The 17,825-nt window shown below is 40.5% G+C and overlaps 1 protein-coding gene across 1 annotated transcript in view; it reads left to right on the forward strand.

The window, feature by feature from the left end:
- The window catches only part of CASQ1 (calsequestrin 1), a 118,797-nt gene that overhangs the window by 63,318 nt on the left and 37,654 nt on the right, over nt 1–17,825 (forward strand). Inside the window, exons 5-6 of the mRNA XM_069217978.1 lie at nt 13,237–13,310; nt 15,243–15,373. Coding sequence (XP_069074079.1) covers nt 13,237–13,310; nt 15,243–15,373 — 205 coding nt within the window. The remainder of the gene's footprint in view (nt 1–13,236; nt 13,311–15,242; nt 15,374–17,825) is intronic.

A 17,825-nucleotide genomic window follows, 5' to 3' on the forward strand; every position in this document is an offset into this window, starting at 1 on the left:
CGCGGCCAACTCCTGCCGCCTATGGCCAAAGGGCCATGCACAATTTGGGGTTGGGTGGTTAGGGGAGTTGGACAGGGTCTGGCCGCAGGCCAGGCTCTGCAGCCAACCATCCCCATACTCGGCCTTTAGCCATGCGCGGCGGTGGTTGGATTAACGTATAGTAATGTAAATTACTTTACATTAGAAATGTATAGAAAGTTACTGAAACAAAAAAAAGGTTACAGGGACATTATAGTTAGGAAATAGAATTTTAAAAAAACATAGAAATTCACTTACAAAAAAGAAATGTTACAGGGATGTTATAGTTAGGCTCACATTTTAAATGTGTGAAACCATAGAAATTCACCACTTATAGCAAAGGGTATCTCAAGTAAGTATATATCATGACCTAAGGTAACTATAACTCGCTCCCTTGCCATGCACTGCTAATTACCCCCCAAATTAAAAGACTCATAACATCTTTGATAATATCACTGATAATATCAATGTAATATTTGCAGTAACATTTTTGACGAAAAAAATGTGCTTGGTGGGGGGTGCAAGTTATAGAAACCTTAGGGCTTGAGTTATACTTAGTTGAGATAACTCTAACTACAACTGGTGAATTTCTATGGTTTTGCATGTTTAAAATTTGTCTTTTATCATTGGTGTCATGGGTCTTAAGTTTGTTTTTGAGCCCAAAACCGAGCACCACATGTACCCCTTTAACACTTGAACCTTAGGATAATGAAGCTAAGCAGTCTGAGGCTCACTTAGAGATGGGTTGTGGGGCTAGAGACTCAGAACTTAATAAACCATCCAATATACGTTATTATTTCAATGTCCAGGCAGTGCTTAGTTTCTGAAAAAAAACGATGTACTTTGCTCAATCACACACAATGCAATACTGTACATAACATACACCTTGTAGTAGATATTCCCATAATATTCCTGCAACACTCAGCATTTGCCAAATACACCACCTTGACTACTGCTGTAGGACACCCTCAATTTGGGCTTTTACAACGAAATGTCCAGAACAGAGTTAATGGTTCTTCACAGGGACACTGTATGCTGTTGGAGAGGCAGAACTGATTCAGGCTAGTATTTGTGATCTCATCAGTATGGGCTCCACCTCCCTCCCCCACGCACACACTTGGTGTCATCCTAGGTGGCACAGTCCAGAAGCCACTCAGTATTGATTTTGTCCTCATACAAAAGTGGGGTAGTTTCAGACAGCGGCATAGCTATCATTGGTGCAGCAGGTGCAGTGTACTGGGGCCTCGAGCCTTGGGGAGCCCATTGAACCCTGACAATTACTGCTTTTTACTTCTCCGACAGCAGTGTAAAGAAAGGGCATTTTCCATGCTTGCACCAGGCCCCATGGCATCCTTGCTAGCTAGTAGGTTCAGAAAACTTAAATAGAAAGTGGAAATATAAAGGATTTCTGAACGAACAGACCTCAGTTAATAATCTCTATTGATAATGCTCATTAAATTGCCCAATGTTCAAAAACTCCTATTCTTCAGTTGCTCGTCCCTATATTGTAAACTGATATATCAATGTTGTAAGTAAAACTAAAGAGTGCTTTGTGTCTGCTCCTACGTTGATGAGAATATCAGAATCTGCTGTATTGTAGTTCAAGACCAGAAATTAAACATTTCACACAAACAATAAATGTCCCATTGTGACAACTAAACAATGAGAGCCATGATGAACCAGGGGTTAGTTGAAAGCACCTGACAATCTGACTCACCTATTAAATCTAAATACAGAGTCAAACGATTAAAACTAAAGAATCTGCCAATCACTCCCATTTTTCAAGTGAAAATGGAAGTATGGTCATTCCAACATGACTGCCACAGTAATTACTTCCTTAAAATGCATTTCCAGTTTTCTGATACTGTTTAAAGACATAAGGTTGTAAGTGATATAGAGGTAACACTTGCAAAAAGGGGGAAGAACAGAAGTAAAGCCGAGCAAAAAGAAAAGATTCACACAACCTGTCCTGCTCTTGGAGTGAGGGTGGAGGTATGTTAATTCCAGCATGGTTGCCACAGTGACCACTCTCCTTAAAACAGTCAGGCTTCATTCACAACATTGTGTGACTGATATGGACTTATCTTGTAGGACTATATACATGGTAACATTTCGAAACAGGATGGATAGATTTTGAAATCAGCGAAGTTTATTTTTGCCTTTAACCTACGTGGAAGTGGAAGTAAATTAAGGTGGTAGACCATAAAAAAATGAAGCTCTCTTGGCTTAAAAAGTTGTCAGTCTCTCGCATGAAATGAGCGTGTTCCCATGTGTGGAGTGCAAGACTTTAAACCTCCAGTTATTGTGACCTTAAATAAATGCAGTCAATTTTGCCCGAATTTTAGATTAAAAGGTCGTATCTATACAAAACGATGACTTAAGTATACAGATCTTGAAAAAGCACAAACTGTCCATTGAGCAGTCTCATTGGCTCGAAGGGGACCTAATTCTTTATATGCAGTGAGAGATTTTATATAACAAACCTGATGCACCACATCACAAGAGTGGAGTGTGACTTGGCCAGGCTCTGGCATTTCTCCGCCTCTTCCCCCTCCCCCAGATTCTTGGTGCTGCTCGATACCTCCATGGTGAGTATCATTTAGGGCACCTGAAGATAAAACAAAGGGAAAAGCCTAAAAGGCATGCCAACAGGGATATCCAGAACAAGAACCTCTTCCCATCCAGGGGTGGCGCTGTCATCAGATCGCACAGCTTTTGCTACTGAACCTCCTAGAAAAAATGAACAGTAGAATCATGATATGAGGTTATTTATAATTTCCAGATTAAAATGTTCTATTTGCCTAAGAATATTCTCTGTCATTATGTAACATGGGGCGAGGATTAAGCAGAGCCGCCAAAGCGCTGATGTCTGCGTTCACAGCCAAGCCAACATGAATAGAGGGATTTCCTTTGTATGAAAAGAACGCTGCAACCTTCCGGCCACTCAGCACGTTTACCCAATAGAGAGGATTTCATGAAGCTCTCAGGGGAAAGCTCTGGCAGAAAATTGTACAATTGAACCATAATGTGGTCATTGTCCTGCCTCCCAACAATGGCTAGTGGCGTTTGGATGACAATGACAATCTGGTAGCTATTTCATGACTGTTGTCATACTTACCTTCTGCAATACCTCTCACCTTTGAACCCACTGTTCTCCATGTTAGCTTTATTCCCACCGTTTGCCTTCGGGTTTCCTTCTGAAGCCAACATAGTTCACAATGTGCGTGTTACAGTCGACCACAAAACAGTGCTAAAAATACAATATATTGTGCAAGTTTATCCACTGCCCTCTGTGGTGAAAGGGATGAGAAGCCATTGTGTTGGAATTCTTCATCCAGCCCCATGCAATCTCTTCAAGAGAAGAATCCAAGATGTCCGTGGAGTTCATGCTTATGCAACTTGGTGTGCTCTCCACCTACACCGACTTCGACACTATGTCAACTTTTTGGGCCTGAGGGAGAAATCTAACGTGGCCCTTATGAGATTTCATTAGTGCCAACTAGACTTGCCTTAGCAAACGTCGTGCATTTGTGACATTTCCCAAATCTCTGCTCCTTCAAACTCTACTTGATCCTTGAAGCCAATGAGAAAACAAATGCTTGAATTAAGCCTAGGTTTCAGAGATGCCGGCATATGTACATTTCAGCATTTACTTTTGGCAAGACACACTTCAAAGTCTCACATCCAACAAAATAAGAACTCTCCTCTCAGCTTCCACTGAGCCATTGAGATTGGGATTTCTAGTCAGTTGCATAGTTATCTAAATTTCCTGGAGGCAAATGCCATGGAAGACTGAGTGAGAGTGATGAAGCCATACAAGAATAACTTCAGACCGTTTGGGCACCAACGTCTTACAAGTCATTCAAACATTTCTATCAGAAAAGTACCTGGCCACACATGAACTTACAGTGTGAGGAGTTGGAGGCCTGTAGACGGACAGTGTGGGGATTTTAGAGTTATTACCGAGTGTTGAGAAACTATGGCAAAATGAATGCACTGATCTTTCAGTACACTGACATACAGTATGAGGTGCAGAACAACACAGAATGTGAGAAGTGCAGCACAAATTGACATGGAGTGTGAGAAACCTGGGGCACATGGAGACAATTGTGAGACGTTGGCTGGTATAGGGGCCTGTCATGTGATATGCTAGGACCTAGTGATGATTCAGAGAGCTTGGGTTGCATGACCATGAAGTGTGGGGAGCTTTGGACACAGAGAGGATAATGTAAGGAGCTACACATATATGGTTAGACACCATGCAGAGCATCCGGAATATAGATAACAATAGTAAAAAAGTTGGTCATGGACACAGACAAAGGAAGTAGTTTGGTCACATTGACAAAGGGCCAGGAGCATGAGAAAAATAGACAATTGTACACAGCTTGCAGAACATCTACAGAGCTATACTGAAGCTTAGAGCACAAGTACAGCCTCTGAGAGGAACATGATGAATCACGTTAGTAACAATGTGAGGATCTCGGTCACAGTCACATGGGAAAACTTTGTAGAAAGCTCAGGTCCCATGGACAGATAGTTTGATTATACTTGGCACACGTAGATGGGCGGACAGAGGATTACACATTGTACTATTGGACTTTCTCCTCCAGAATTCCATCCACCACATTTCTCACATGCTAAAGAAGTAATAATTACTGCAGTATTCACTGTATCAAATGCATTCTGCTTCTTCGGGGGTACCCTCCCATGCTGTAAGTTGCAGTGCTGTGTCAACAGACTTAAATAAATGTTTTCCTCTTCTGCTACCTCTTCTGTTTCTTGATTTTTTCTATTCTCAAGTTGTTTGTCTGTCAGAATACACTTGACAAAAATATTGTGCCCTAAATATAATTTACAAAACTATCACGCTATTGGATGTAGATTTTCGATCAATAACTCCAACAGGGGCTACAATTTCATAAACAAGTTTTAGGATACAATACATTTAATAATAATAATAAACACAAGCTTTATTCGGTCAACATAACCATCAAAGCAACCATAAAACAGTTTAAGATCATAAATAGGTTAAAACATGGAGGAAGTTAAAAAGATCATCCAACGTTTACAAAAAAATGTAAAACCTCCCATTTCATGTCCACAACATACTTATTTACAAAGCATTTAACTTTTTTTTTTTTTTTAACGAATATGTATATACCAGGAAGCCACTAGGAACTTGCTAACCGCAGAAATTACTTTTCAGAATCCTTAAAACAGTATGACATTAACATTGTCTTATGCCCAAGTTTTGACAAATTGTACGGATCCACTTGGGCCGGGGAATGGAATATGCTGGGCAAAAAAAACATAAAACGTTCAACAGATTCAATACTGTCACAACAGGCAGGACATAAGTCAGATGTTGAAGACGATCACCAGCTGCCAGTTAAGGACAACAGGGGTAAACACCCAAAACGAAAACGAGCATACAAACTCTTTCCCAATATGTCAGGTATAAGATCTAAATAAAGTTCGAACTGGGGATACCACTGAAAATCAAGAAATTGATTAGTCAGCCGACCATGTGATCTACAAAGGAGGAGGTTATTTCTTACATAAAATCAATAAACGGCTTTCAAACATGATTTGTTGTTTTTCCCTACGTTCTGTGGATTCTCCCAATAGCTTTCAAGCCCCAAAGTGTGAAACCATTTTGGCACATGCCTGAACCATGGGATAGAAACTGCATTCGGTCTTTTTAGGAGGTCAAGAAGGCAGTCCCTATATATAATAAGCTCAGGAGTAGTCCAGATCCTTACCCAAAAGAGTAAGGGTCTCAGAGCTATCAAATCAGTGATGTGATTAAACCTGAGGTCCAGAAAAGCCGGGGTCAAGGGTGTGCTACGAGGGCACGCAAGTAGAACCCTGGCAAAATTATTTTTGCCCACAGACAGTCTATTGCTATTATGAAACCCCCACACCTCAGCACCGTAGGCGACTGCGCCCTGCGCCTTTGCCAAGTAGATCTTGATAGCCGGAGATACGGCCTTTGTTACAGAGCTTTTATAAAAACGCAGGATAGAGCCCGCCTAATGCTGGAGAAGTACCGCACTTTTAATAATCTGATCCTCCCATTGTAAATTATTTGAGATCCTCACTCCCAAGTAATCTATTGAGCTAACCTTGCTTAGAGGGGTCCCGTCTAAAATAATAGTGCATCTCCTAATTGATCCTGAACTAAACACCATTAATCTATATGTCATTTTCGTGGACCTTCGATCTGCTTTCGATATGGTCCCCAGAGAATAACTATGGGAAGAGTTATATAGCATGGGTACTCCTATCAATATAATCCATCTATTACAACGGTTACATGAGAATACATATGCTCAGGTGAGATGGGGCAACCAAGGAGAATTAACAGAGCATTCTTCATCCAGCCACATGCAATCTCTTCAAGAGCAGAATCCAAGATGTCCGTGGAGTTGATGCTTATGCAACTTGGTGTGCTCTCCACCTACACCGACTTTGACACTATGTCAACTTTTTGGGCCTGTAAAAACTAAATTTTGCGTGGCAAGGACTACATATTTCCAGTATAAAAGCATCAGCCTAAAGACCTGATCTACCTACTGGTTTTTGGGGCGAAACCCCGCCTGTAGTGGGGATAGCACCTGATGGTCTTGAACCCAACTTAATAGCCTTGCAAAAATCTGTTTAGCAAAAATGTCCTGGCTTTTATCAATAAGGCTAATAGATCTATAATTGGCTGGGGAGCTCACATTGGCCTTTTTATGAATAAGAATTATTTCAGCCCCTTTCCAAGTACTCGGGATTGGGCCCCCAGCTGCGATTTTGTTCAAGATCAAGTTTATATACCAGGACCCTATTATTGGTTCGGATTTATATAAGTCCCCCGGAATCTTATCCAATACATTTGTCAGAGACTCTAGTGCAGAAATCTTGGAGCCTGTTCATAAAAAGGACATTCTGAAAGCATGGAATCTTGCAAGGTCCCTTCATCCTGCTTGATCCCTTAGTTAAAGCCAGATATTTCCTAAACTTTGGCAGTGCTTATTGAGCCACAATTTTCTTAAAAGCAGTTGGAAGAAGCAGTTCATGAGAGGACATGTGTGATAGAAACCAGGATATTGGTTATAAGAGATTGCTTGCACAAGATTAACAAACTGACTAATCAGAACTTTAGTCAAGCCTCACAAGTACCATACGTCGGTTGTCAGGGACCAGCTTGTGATCCGTGGACACTTCCTGTTTATTCGCATGTAAATGGCGGTAGGTGGTTTATCATGCATGATACTCATGTGTATTTCTCCCCAAGTCCACCCATCCAGATAACAATCATTCTTGTTAATTTCCCAGATAAGATTTCATTGATTTGGCATCCTAAATAAAGCACAATCACAGACTGAATCAACAATAGTCCTTTATAGGTAGCTTGATCGGCCATGCATTGCAACAGCTTTTCTCTCCTGAAGCGGGTGAGGCTGGAGCATCATACTAAGCTGCTCATGGTTCCAAAAGCTGCTATGTATACTGGTGGAATATTCAACAAGATGAGTACCACTCACCAGTGAGAAGTAAGATCATCCTTTGGAGGATGGCTAATGCAAGAGGGCAAGAGATTATTTCTCAATTAGGAAAAGGAGTGAATAAATTGGCTTTGACATGAGGTTGTTACTAGGTAGGTATTTATGCATATTTTACTGAGTGTAGATCGTTTCACGCCTGTAAATGAGCCAATGGAAATTTCGGCTTCAGGCCAGGATCTCTTTGTTTAAACTGGAATTACAGTGCAGGTGGGTGGGGAATAGGTTGAGGAGGAATTAGTGCAAGTGCTGTACTGGACAGTCAGTTGCTTTCTCCACAGCCGACTCTGTGTAAGGGGTTCAGTGACAACCAGAGGAAAATAGTCTACCTCACTTGGAAAAAGGAAAGGCAAGTCTAGAATTACACAAGAAACAAGCATTTGACAAAAGCAAAATCTCTGGTCTTGGCATGCTGGTGCAATGTGTATTTTTTTCATTTTTAGATTTCAAACATATTTCACAAAATTGAAAATATAGAAAATATGATGCTTCCTAAACCTGATGGTCATAGGCTTCAAATCTAAAGTTTAAATTTTATAAAAATTTGAAATATTTTAATAGAACCGTACCCGTTTTTCTAGCAAGCTATTAATCCTAGAAGATGGAGAGCACTGATGAAAAGAAAAGATATTATTGTCATTGAAGTACTATAACCAGAAGACATAGTTTAAAAACAAAAGGATGACTAAAATTTTTTAAAAGAGGTTAAGGAAAGGTAAGGAGAAAAAGAACTCCCAGAGTAAAATATTGGCCACCAGCCCTGGCACAGAAGTACGCTTTCTGTAGGTGAATATGCATGTGATCAAGGCAAATGCCATCACTTTCGGTGCAAGAGAGCCAATGGCTCAAATGACCTCACCCATTACTCCATGCCATATGCTGTTGTGGGTGGCAGTAAAATGTGAATGACAGCTGAACAGATCAATGGATGAAGAGAGCTGTCCCAAGCCCTTCTACGTCTGTATACATGTATTTTGTTTTTGTTTACAATATATTAGTTTACGGATAGCTAAATCAGCTTTTAGAAAGGGATTTTATGAAAACAAAGATGAACGACTGTGTTCTACTTATGTCCTAACCAATAAGCCATTATTGAATGACTCTGCTCTCTCCTATACAGTCCTTAATGTGCCACGACCTGTTAGAAGAACTCACACATTTCCCTGTGGAGCTAACAGAGTCTTTTTACCAATGTGCTTTATGCATCCCTGTTGCCTCACATGGACCTGTTTCCTGATCCGGGACAAACCTCAGCATGATAGAGGTGGGCGAGCCAATTATTTGCAGGGAGAGTTGAGCGAGCCGAGCCAAGGGTCTGGCTCGGATTTTAGAGCTAGTGCGTAAACCGAGACTCGAAAATGTTTGATTGTAAGCCACACAACAAACACATTAAAAACAATAGTTTTTCAACATAAACGATTAGTAGACTTTAGTACAGAGCCTCATTATAACCTATTCATTCAAGCACAAAGGGCCAGATGTATCAAAAAAGCCTTTTGCGAATCGGTAATAGCGAATTTTAGGAAATCGCTATTTCTGATTCGCAAAATGCTATGTATCATATTTGCGATTCAGTAATAGCGATTTCTTAAAACTCGCAAATGCTATTACCAAATTGCAAATAGCGATACAGCCCCCATTCGCACCTATGGGCCTGTAGGCCCATATTTGCGATTTTTTTGCATTTCCCAAATAGCGAATTCCTAACTGGAATTCGCAATTTTGGAAATGCAACCCCCAGGGTGCTGGGGGCCTAAGGCCCCCTCTGCTGCACCCCAAAAAGTTTGTTGGGATATGTAAGGCGCAAACATGCCAAAGGAGCATGTGTGCGTTACATGTCAACTTTAAAAATGCATTTTTAATGCATTTTTTAAATTTGCACATGGTTGCCACCAAGTTTTACTTGCTGGTAATTGCGATTCCTTAATGCCAAATTTGCATTAAGGAATTGCTTGATACATGTGGTTTAGAAATCGCAAATAAGGTTTCCTTATTTGCGATTTCTTATTTAGAGAATTGCAATTTGCGATTCTCTAAATGGGCTCACAAATTTAAGGAATCGCTATTTTAGCGATTCCTTAAATTTGCGTTTCGAATGCCTTTAGTAAATACTGAAAGGCATTTTTACATTCGCACCGTTTGCGAATGCAAAAAGCCTTGATACATCTGGCCCAAAATGTTTTTCTACAACTGGCTTTCTGAAGCTAACATATATGAAGTGTTTCCATATATTATATTGAAGAAAAAAGAGTTCTGGTGAAATACAACTATTTGCCAAAGATCACACAACTTAATCGTGAAACCACAATTTATCCAGCTTTTTTGGTTTTCTCTTCAAATCAGCCAGGAAATTACTATATTTTTGTCATTCCTTATGTTACGGATGTCTTTTTACCTTTTAGTTTTTTTTTATGTAGTGTAAAATCGACCCAAATGCCAAATTGGGTCGCTTTGCACGAGCACCAGTTACATTGCATAAGGTGACATTCATTGCTTACAGCCATGGGGAGATTAAGTGATTTGCCAGAATCACGGGATTATGTGCCCACCCAAGACTTCAGCCCGGTTCCTCAGGTCCAAAGTCGGCAGCGCTGGCCTTAACGCCACATCCTGGGCGGAGGGAGGGAGGCAGACAGAAGCCACATGAAAGCTCGTCTCTTTACTGGCTCAATGTTTCAACAGGACGTCGGACGCGCCACAGCCAGGCTTCAGGCTCGCGCCTGACTCGAGCTTTCAGTGGCTCGCCCACCTCTAACCATGACCCAAACCTGAGGAGAAGGGAGTAGAAATTAAAAAAGTCACTGCATTGCTTGATTTGCAAATAAAAAGGCGCCGGTGCCCAAAACTCTCCTCTGAAACAAGCAGCTGTTGCAATTAAATGTGCGAGCACGAAATACTGAGGCTGGGTAATCCCGAAGCGATCTCGGGCCTCTTTAATCCAGCTCAGTCCTGCAGCTTTCTGCTTTCTCCCTGTGTGGCACTTTCTCGTTTTTCTCTTCCTCCCTCTTTCCCCTGTGTGCCTTTTGCTCTCACTAAAGGCTTGAGGCTAAAATAAGTGCCAGAAACCACCGGTTCAAATTAAGCCCTGAGTCACTGCCACTTGGCTGCTGGGCGCAAACAGGCCAGAAATGCCGCCACGAAGTACATCATATTGCAGAACACAACAACACGTTTATAAAATGAATCTGCGACGAGTGAACAGTTATACCCCACTTCGGCGCGCCATAAGCGCCTCTGATCCCAGCCCCCCCTCACGACGGCGTTCCAGGGAAACGGGCCTCTGACTAACGATCAACAAAACAGCGAGGCGAAGCCATGTTGCCGTCACGGAGAGGTGCATCTGGCCGTCCACACAACCTTATCAAAACCTACGCTCGCTGTGTGAAAAAACATCCGCCTGTCCCCGTCATCAAGTATCTTGTTAAACTGAAGCTCCCCGGGCACTGAGTCACTAAAGGCGGGGGCGGCGCCAGTGTGTATCTAAAATGAGGTTTAATGCTCGTGCAGGTGTTTTTCTACGATAAGAGATTTCCCCGTGCAGCCGCTTAATCAGTGCGACGTAGGCGCACGTGGCAGCATCTCACCCGTGTCCAGTCAGTGTTATGGAGGATATCTGAATGAGAGGACTCCGGAATAGGCCTAGCTCGGTGGGTTATCGTGCCGGTTGCAGGCGCCTGTATACAATCTGCAAGACACGATTTCGCTCCCCTGGGATAGACGCGCACTTCTGTTCTTCTAAGGGTCATTAAAATGGACGATTAATTAGCTTGCGTGAAAAAAAGCCTCTGAATGCACACGCATCAAGAGAATCATCGCAGGGTTGCAAAAATGTTTTTCGTTTATTAAGCTAGGATTTGTACAGCACCATGTGTCTCCACTGAGATACTTTCAAAGTGTGTCACCAACCTTGCTAATGGTACATAAGTCCACCTCTATGCGCCTTGAAGTAAAACATTAAAGGCCTGTCCAATATCCTTGCCCGTAACTCCTATTGATAAAAATAATACATAAAATTATTATTAGATATATGTATATATATATATATATATATATATATATATATACACACACACACACACACACACACACACACACACAAAATCTGTAATTGCACTTAAAGCCACGCAGGTATAAATTAAAGTCCAAAGTCAGCCCTGTCAAACAGGGTCTTCATTAGCAAATGTGGATGATGAATTAGTTTTGCCGGATGTAAACCTGGGCACAACCTTCCACACACACCCGCTCTGCCGATCTCTCACTAGCACACAGCCCATTCATACACCAGAGCAGAGAAGGGTGTTGCAGCTTCTCATACCTGGCTCCTAAACCCTAGACTGACCTCCCACAACACATCAGAGGCTCCTCCTCTCTTCTTGACTTGGCCAGAAGGTGAAGGCTTGGCACTCCAGGGCTGGCCTCAGACACCCGCTAATTGGCACCTCAATATCAGCATGGGTGACAAGCGCCCCATAAAACCAACAACACCAATAACATAACATAAAATAGCATAACCTAACATGTTGCGTTTAACTACCATATTTAGATGTGTGGGACCTACCAAGTTTCCACAGAATATAAAGCGGAAAAGCTTTCTTATTAAAGATGTGGAACATCTAAAAGAATGCCGAACCAGATACCTAGGAAATTAGTAATAAACAATGCCAGGGCCCAGCAACAATGTTGCCTCTAGCTCATGCCTCTAATGGTCTGCAGTCGCTGGCAATTAAAAAAAAGAATTGGAATCAAAGTGCTGTCATCTGCAAAACAATTTTGGTTCAATTCCCAAGAAATAAGTTGTAAAATGGTCCATCAGGAGTTTGTTCTGCTAGGGTTTTCCCCTCTCCTAAGACATGCTGTTCTTCCCTTGCAACCATGTAACCCACCCAATTAAGATTTTTTATGTGCTCGCTTGTAACTGTGAAATCCAGATTGTATTATGTGTATCTTTTATGTTTTTCACTTTGGGATCACGTTTAAAGATGTACATACTTTTGTTGTTCTGTAATTATTAATGGAATCGGCAGAGTTGTAACTGTTGTGGATTTTGCACTGCACAATATCGAAAGCATACGTAGATCTTACCCATCGGGCGGCTTAGAGAGGACTAGTAACAAGTCTATCAAAGGTACAGAAGATATAAAGTGACTGGACTGTTGCAAATGCCACTTAGAGGATGGAAAGAAATGGAGCAATCTCATTGTCAAACTCACTAGGCCCAAAATAATGTGGTTTGGCAGTATCTTGGATGGCTTTTTTTTACTGATGTGATACTGGCACCAAAATGGTTTAAGCACAAATTGTATCTTGGGGAGATATGTTTTGCAGAAATTAGTCTCTCAAATAGAAAAATTATATGAAAAGGAGCAATGTGAAAATTAAATTAATTTCTGGAAATGTACATAATATAAATTAAAGGAATAACACAAATTTTGCTAGCATAATTAAAATTGCTCCCAGGCCTATACTAATGCTCCCTAACCAGCTTATAAGTGTTGTCTACAGAATGATGCAGCATCTCAAAATAATGGTTTTAAGACATCAATGATTATCAGATTTGTGGACAAAAAGCCTTTAAATTATTTTAATGCTATTTTAATGTTGAACATTGTTCTATTATTTATGATTTTATATAAGTTTAAATATATTGAATTTCTTATCCTTTTTTTAGATTACAAGGCCTTTGAAGATGCTGCTGAAGAATTTCACCCCTACATCCCCTTTTTTGCAACTTTTGACAGCAAGGTGGGTTCAGTGCTACAGACAGGCACGGCATGCAAACCGTGCTAAATATGGAAATAACAACTAGTCGAATGGTTGTGCTATACAATGCACAGAAATATATTTATTTGAAGACATTACAGGAGTAGTGCTCTAAAATGTAAATGTCAATGTAAAAAGGTTTAGTATGGAAAAGTGTGTTGTGGGCCTGTGACAGTAAAAGTTTAGACTGATGGCAAGAGAAGTTCATCTGGTCACACCCCTATCTCCCATGCAAGTTCGTTGCTGACCACCAAATTACCTTCAACGGCCTGTTTATAATCTTGACCAAGAGCCCCACCATCCCCGCATTCAGCAAAATTTGATGTATAATCAGGCATCGCAAAATCTTAAACATACAGGTCCTAAAAAGCATTTCTATATAAGCCAATCTGATGAAAACATTGCAAACCAAACATCGTTTTATAAATATACAGCCACACTGGAATTATTAAAAGAATATCTACACCCAGTGCATTGATATATTTGTAAACAATACTTAAGATATCTAGTTTTCCATTTTAAAAATGGTTTCTCCCAGATTCCGTTGTGGAATATGGTATTGTGAATTGTGGACTTTAGTGCCAAATCACAGATCTATTTGTGCACATCAATTCAACAATTGTATGCATATGCTTTTTGTTGGACCAAAACCCCTGATTATCAAAAATAAAACTGATAGAATTTACCATCTCAAATATGATTTGTAAATATAGAAATCTAGCCAACATTGTAGAATATATGTATTTTCACATTTAGGATTAGGGGCAGATTTATGCAACATCCTGAAAGATTCTATCAACAAACATGTGTGAGGACCAACAAACACTTATAAGTTTGTGGATATTCACATATGTCTTGCAAAGATAGAATCTGGCTCATTCTAGAAGCAGAGGATAGAAACACTTCCAAAATTAAAGAGGTAGATAGAAAACGTTCTTCCCCATCAAGAGATAACTTTGACCCGTAGAGCAATTAGATAAACATAAATGGGCAAATGCATTTGTGTTTTACATTTCCATAAGCTGTATTTTCCAAAAGGTGGCGGCTTTTTTATTAGAAATTTTCCAAGTACAAATATGCAAAATTGCTGACTTAGGGCCTGATTTATAGGTTGGCGGACAAGTACTCCTTCACAAACAAGACCGGTATCCCGTCCATCATATTAGAACTGCATAAGGATAGAATGCACTTGTATTAAGGTGGAAGGAATATCAGTCACATTGTGGTGGAGTACCTATCCGCCAAACTTCAAATTAGACCCTTAGTGATGGTTATTCAGTAACTCAAGTAAGTTAAGAGAAGCAAACTCTATTTAATTTACTAGGCCTATATTTTGTGTCTTATCTCTGGACATTGTCGAAGATTCACTGTTCTTTTGTACAGGCATTTACATGATGCTAACCCTGCACAAATCTTATACTATACTGCACAAAGGGTTTTTGGCACCGAAAAGTTGATACAACATATCATGAAGCAGCTATGTGTTAATGTGTACAAAAAGGAGGTGAAAAGTGGTAGAAACAGAGCAAACACAGCTATAATGCCATTCAAAGACAGATATACTAACGTAGCTTGACCTGGGTCTGTGTGAAATCATCACACCAGATTCATTCAGGCACAAACAATGAGCTAAAGGAAAACCACATAATTTTTCGATGTGGCCTACATGTTGTCTAAAAAATGTTATTCAATCGTGTTCAGTACCAATGTAATGCAAAAAGGAATCAACTCATTTTTTGTTCGTGCCTCAACACTTAACGTTGTGCAAAAATGAAGTGTTGCAGATTTTCATGTTACATAAGCACATTTTAGTAAATTTAGCCCCGTATCTATCTATCAGGTCATATGTGAATATCCGACTCAACCTCATTTGTTTGCACTTCTCTGTTTTTCTCCTCTTGAACCCTGTTGTAGGTTGCCAAGAAGCTGTCCTTGAAGATAAATGAGATTGACTACTATGAACCCTTCCATGATGAGCCAATCACCATTCCCAATAAGCCCAACAGTGAAGAGGAGATTGTGGACTTCTTGGAGTTGCACAAGAGGTAGAGAAAATATTGTTAGATTTGAGGAGTTAATTAGGGATGTAAAGCTTATGATAACATAGTTGCTGATTTTAGAGAACAGAGACTAATTACATTTGATACTCACTAAGGTGATGATTCAAAGATCATATGTTTAAAAGCAAATCTGTGAGTTCGCGTCAGCAACATGCAAATTTAAGTAAAAATTAATTGCATCATCATACAGTGCATAGGACAATCAACCATAGCATCGTACACATTCTATGGTACATGCCTGCCATTCCCATATATCTATCTATACATGACATAAGCATCTGCGTCAATAACAATTAACAACTAACTTTCCTTTAACATAGAAACAGCTTTAAAATAAACAGAATAACAACTTTAATATTGCTGCATAATATTGCACTAAGTGCAACACTTACAATGAGCCCTTGGCAGGAACTCTGCGCTCCAGGGAGTAATGTGTTATCCATTGACGAAGTGCTCCAACTCCTCGTCTTGGGTAGTAAGTGCTATATGCGTTTGCAACAGAGGGAATGGAGTCCATTGCTGTTATTATTGGGAACAGAGCAACTGGTGCTGCCAGACCATGGGTCATGCTGGATTTGTCATAGCACAACGTTGAAATGAACAAATGATAGAAACCTGCTGAAATCATTTACTCGATGTGCCATTCTTTCAGTTTGGCCCAGGGTACTCTGGACTTGGTATTGCATGCAGGTCCAGTGTGCTTCAGCTTGCTTAGAATTTGATCAGAAACAAGTGCCATCTACTGAATTTCATTAATCTGTCTGCATGATGATGCATTTCATTCAAGACAATAGCCCCATCGTTCTTATCACCTGACCAATATCTATTGCATAAATGGGTAATGTGTGGTAGATGTAAGATTCCTGGGTACATTATTTAATTTCAGAAGTTTTGAAATGCACAAATTCAGGTGATTTTCCCATAACATATGGCATCGTTTCTGCGACCCTTTCAGCACAAAGCGTTTTTAGACAATGCTGTAGGAGTTCACCAGTTGTGCAAGTCAAACTCACTTAACCGAAACTAGCAGTCTAAGGATGCACATGTAGACTGTTGGAACTTGGAGCGAGATTTCACAGAGGTGATGAAGATGATGGTGAAGCTGAGGGTCGAGGATGAAGACCACCACAGCAGTCCCCAGCTGGGTGTCTTTGACTAAAGCTGCAAAGGCAAAACCTTCTCAAACCTGACATCTGCCTCCAACTGTTCTGTTTCTATGGCAGCAATGAGAAAAATCCTGCTGCCATAGAAACGTGACATCCAATTGGCCCAACATATTATATTCCGAAAATGCTCTCCCTGTATCTCTCTTGCTATTTACTTCTGTTAATTTCCTTTGACATTCTTAAAAGCAGCCAACACTTTGTGCAAAAACAAGAGGCATGTTAATCTGCCGCAGCCAAAAAGAAGGCTTCAGTTGAACCTCTTAGAATGGTTGAAGTATATTAAGGTTCAGATGGACCCCCCAATTTCTCATTCCATGAGCCTTTGCTTGGCATTTATCGTCTTTATAGCTCGCAAACTCACATCACCCTGAACAATCTAAGACCAAGACAACCTGTCCTCGACAAGTAATAACTTTGATTATTCTCCACGGGACCAAATTGCTTCAATTTTCAGACTTTTTTTCCAAGTCTCTAAATAGCAAGATGCATGAAGATCACAAAAATTGTGATGGTTTGTCACGGAGACTTCAATGTGGATTTAATGTTCCATGGTAAAAACCCGGCAATGTCTAATGACTAAGATTTTGTAAGTAGACGACTCTAGGGCAATATAAGCGGAAATTGATGGGGGCCTCAATCCACTTGCTGGTCTGGGTCGGATTGGCCTGTAGGGCAATCAGGCAGTGCCCGACGGGCTGGCTGATAGGTTACAGTGTGGGCCGTTTTTGTTTCTGTTTGTGGGCCTTTTTATGGTCTGCTGGGAAGGTTGATTTCCCTGATATTAAAACATTGCATGCAGCAAGGCTCGAATCCATGTAGACTTCTATACCTTAGAAGATACTTATGCATCGCACCTTTACAAGTTTAAAACTGCCCCAGTTCACAAAACTGGGCCACATTTTTAGCTAATTCACTAATGAGGGCCACTTTTATTTTGGTGTAGAGGGCAATTTTTTGTCACAAACCGACCATGCTGTAAGTTGACATATGCTTGATGTGAGACTTATATTAAATTAGCACACTCAAAATCGAAAGCCATTTGATAATTTTCGTGGTAATTAAACAACATTCTTAGCAATATTTGTAGCCAGTGGATAGCCGTTCTGCACCCGTGCCTAGAAAACAGTGACATTGTTTATTTGTATTAATTCAGCACCAAGTTTGCATCCATGTGGGTCAAATTGGCACCAGCAGTGACACTGATTGACACGTCATACATCCATGCATATGTTCTTTGCAAAATAGCACTTTTTGACTGGTAAGTTGGTGAA

Source organism: Pleurodeles waltl, chromosome 12 (assembly GCF_031143425.1).
Source record: "Pleurodeles waltl isolate 20211129_DDA chromosome 12, aPleWal1.hap1.20221129, whole genome shotgun sequence".
NCBI classification, from domain to species: domain Eukaryota; kingdom Metazoa; phylum Chordata; class Amphibia; order Caudata; family Salamandridae; genus Pleurodeles; species Pleurodeles waltl.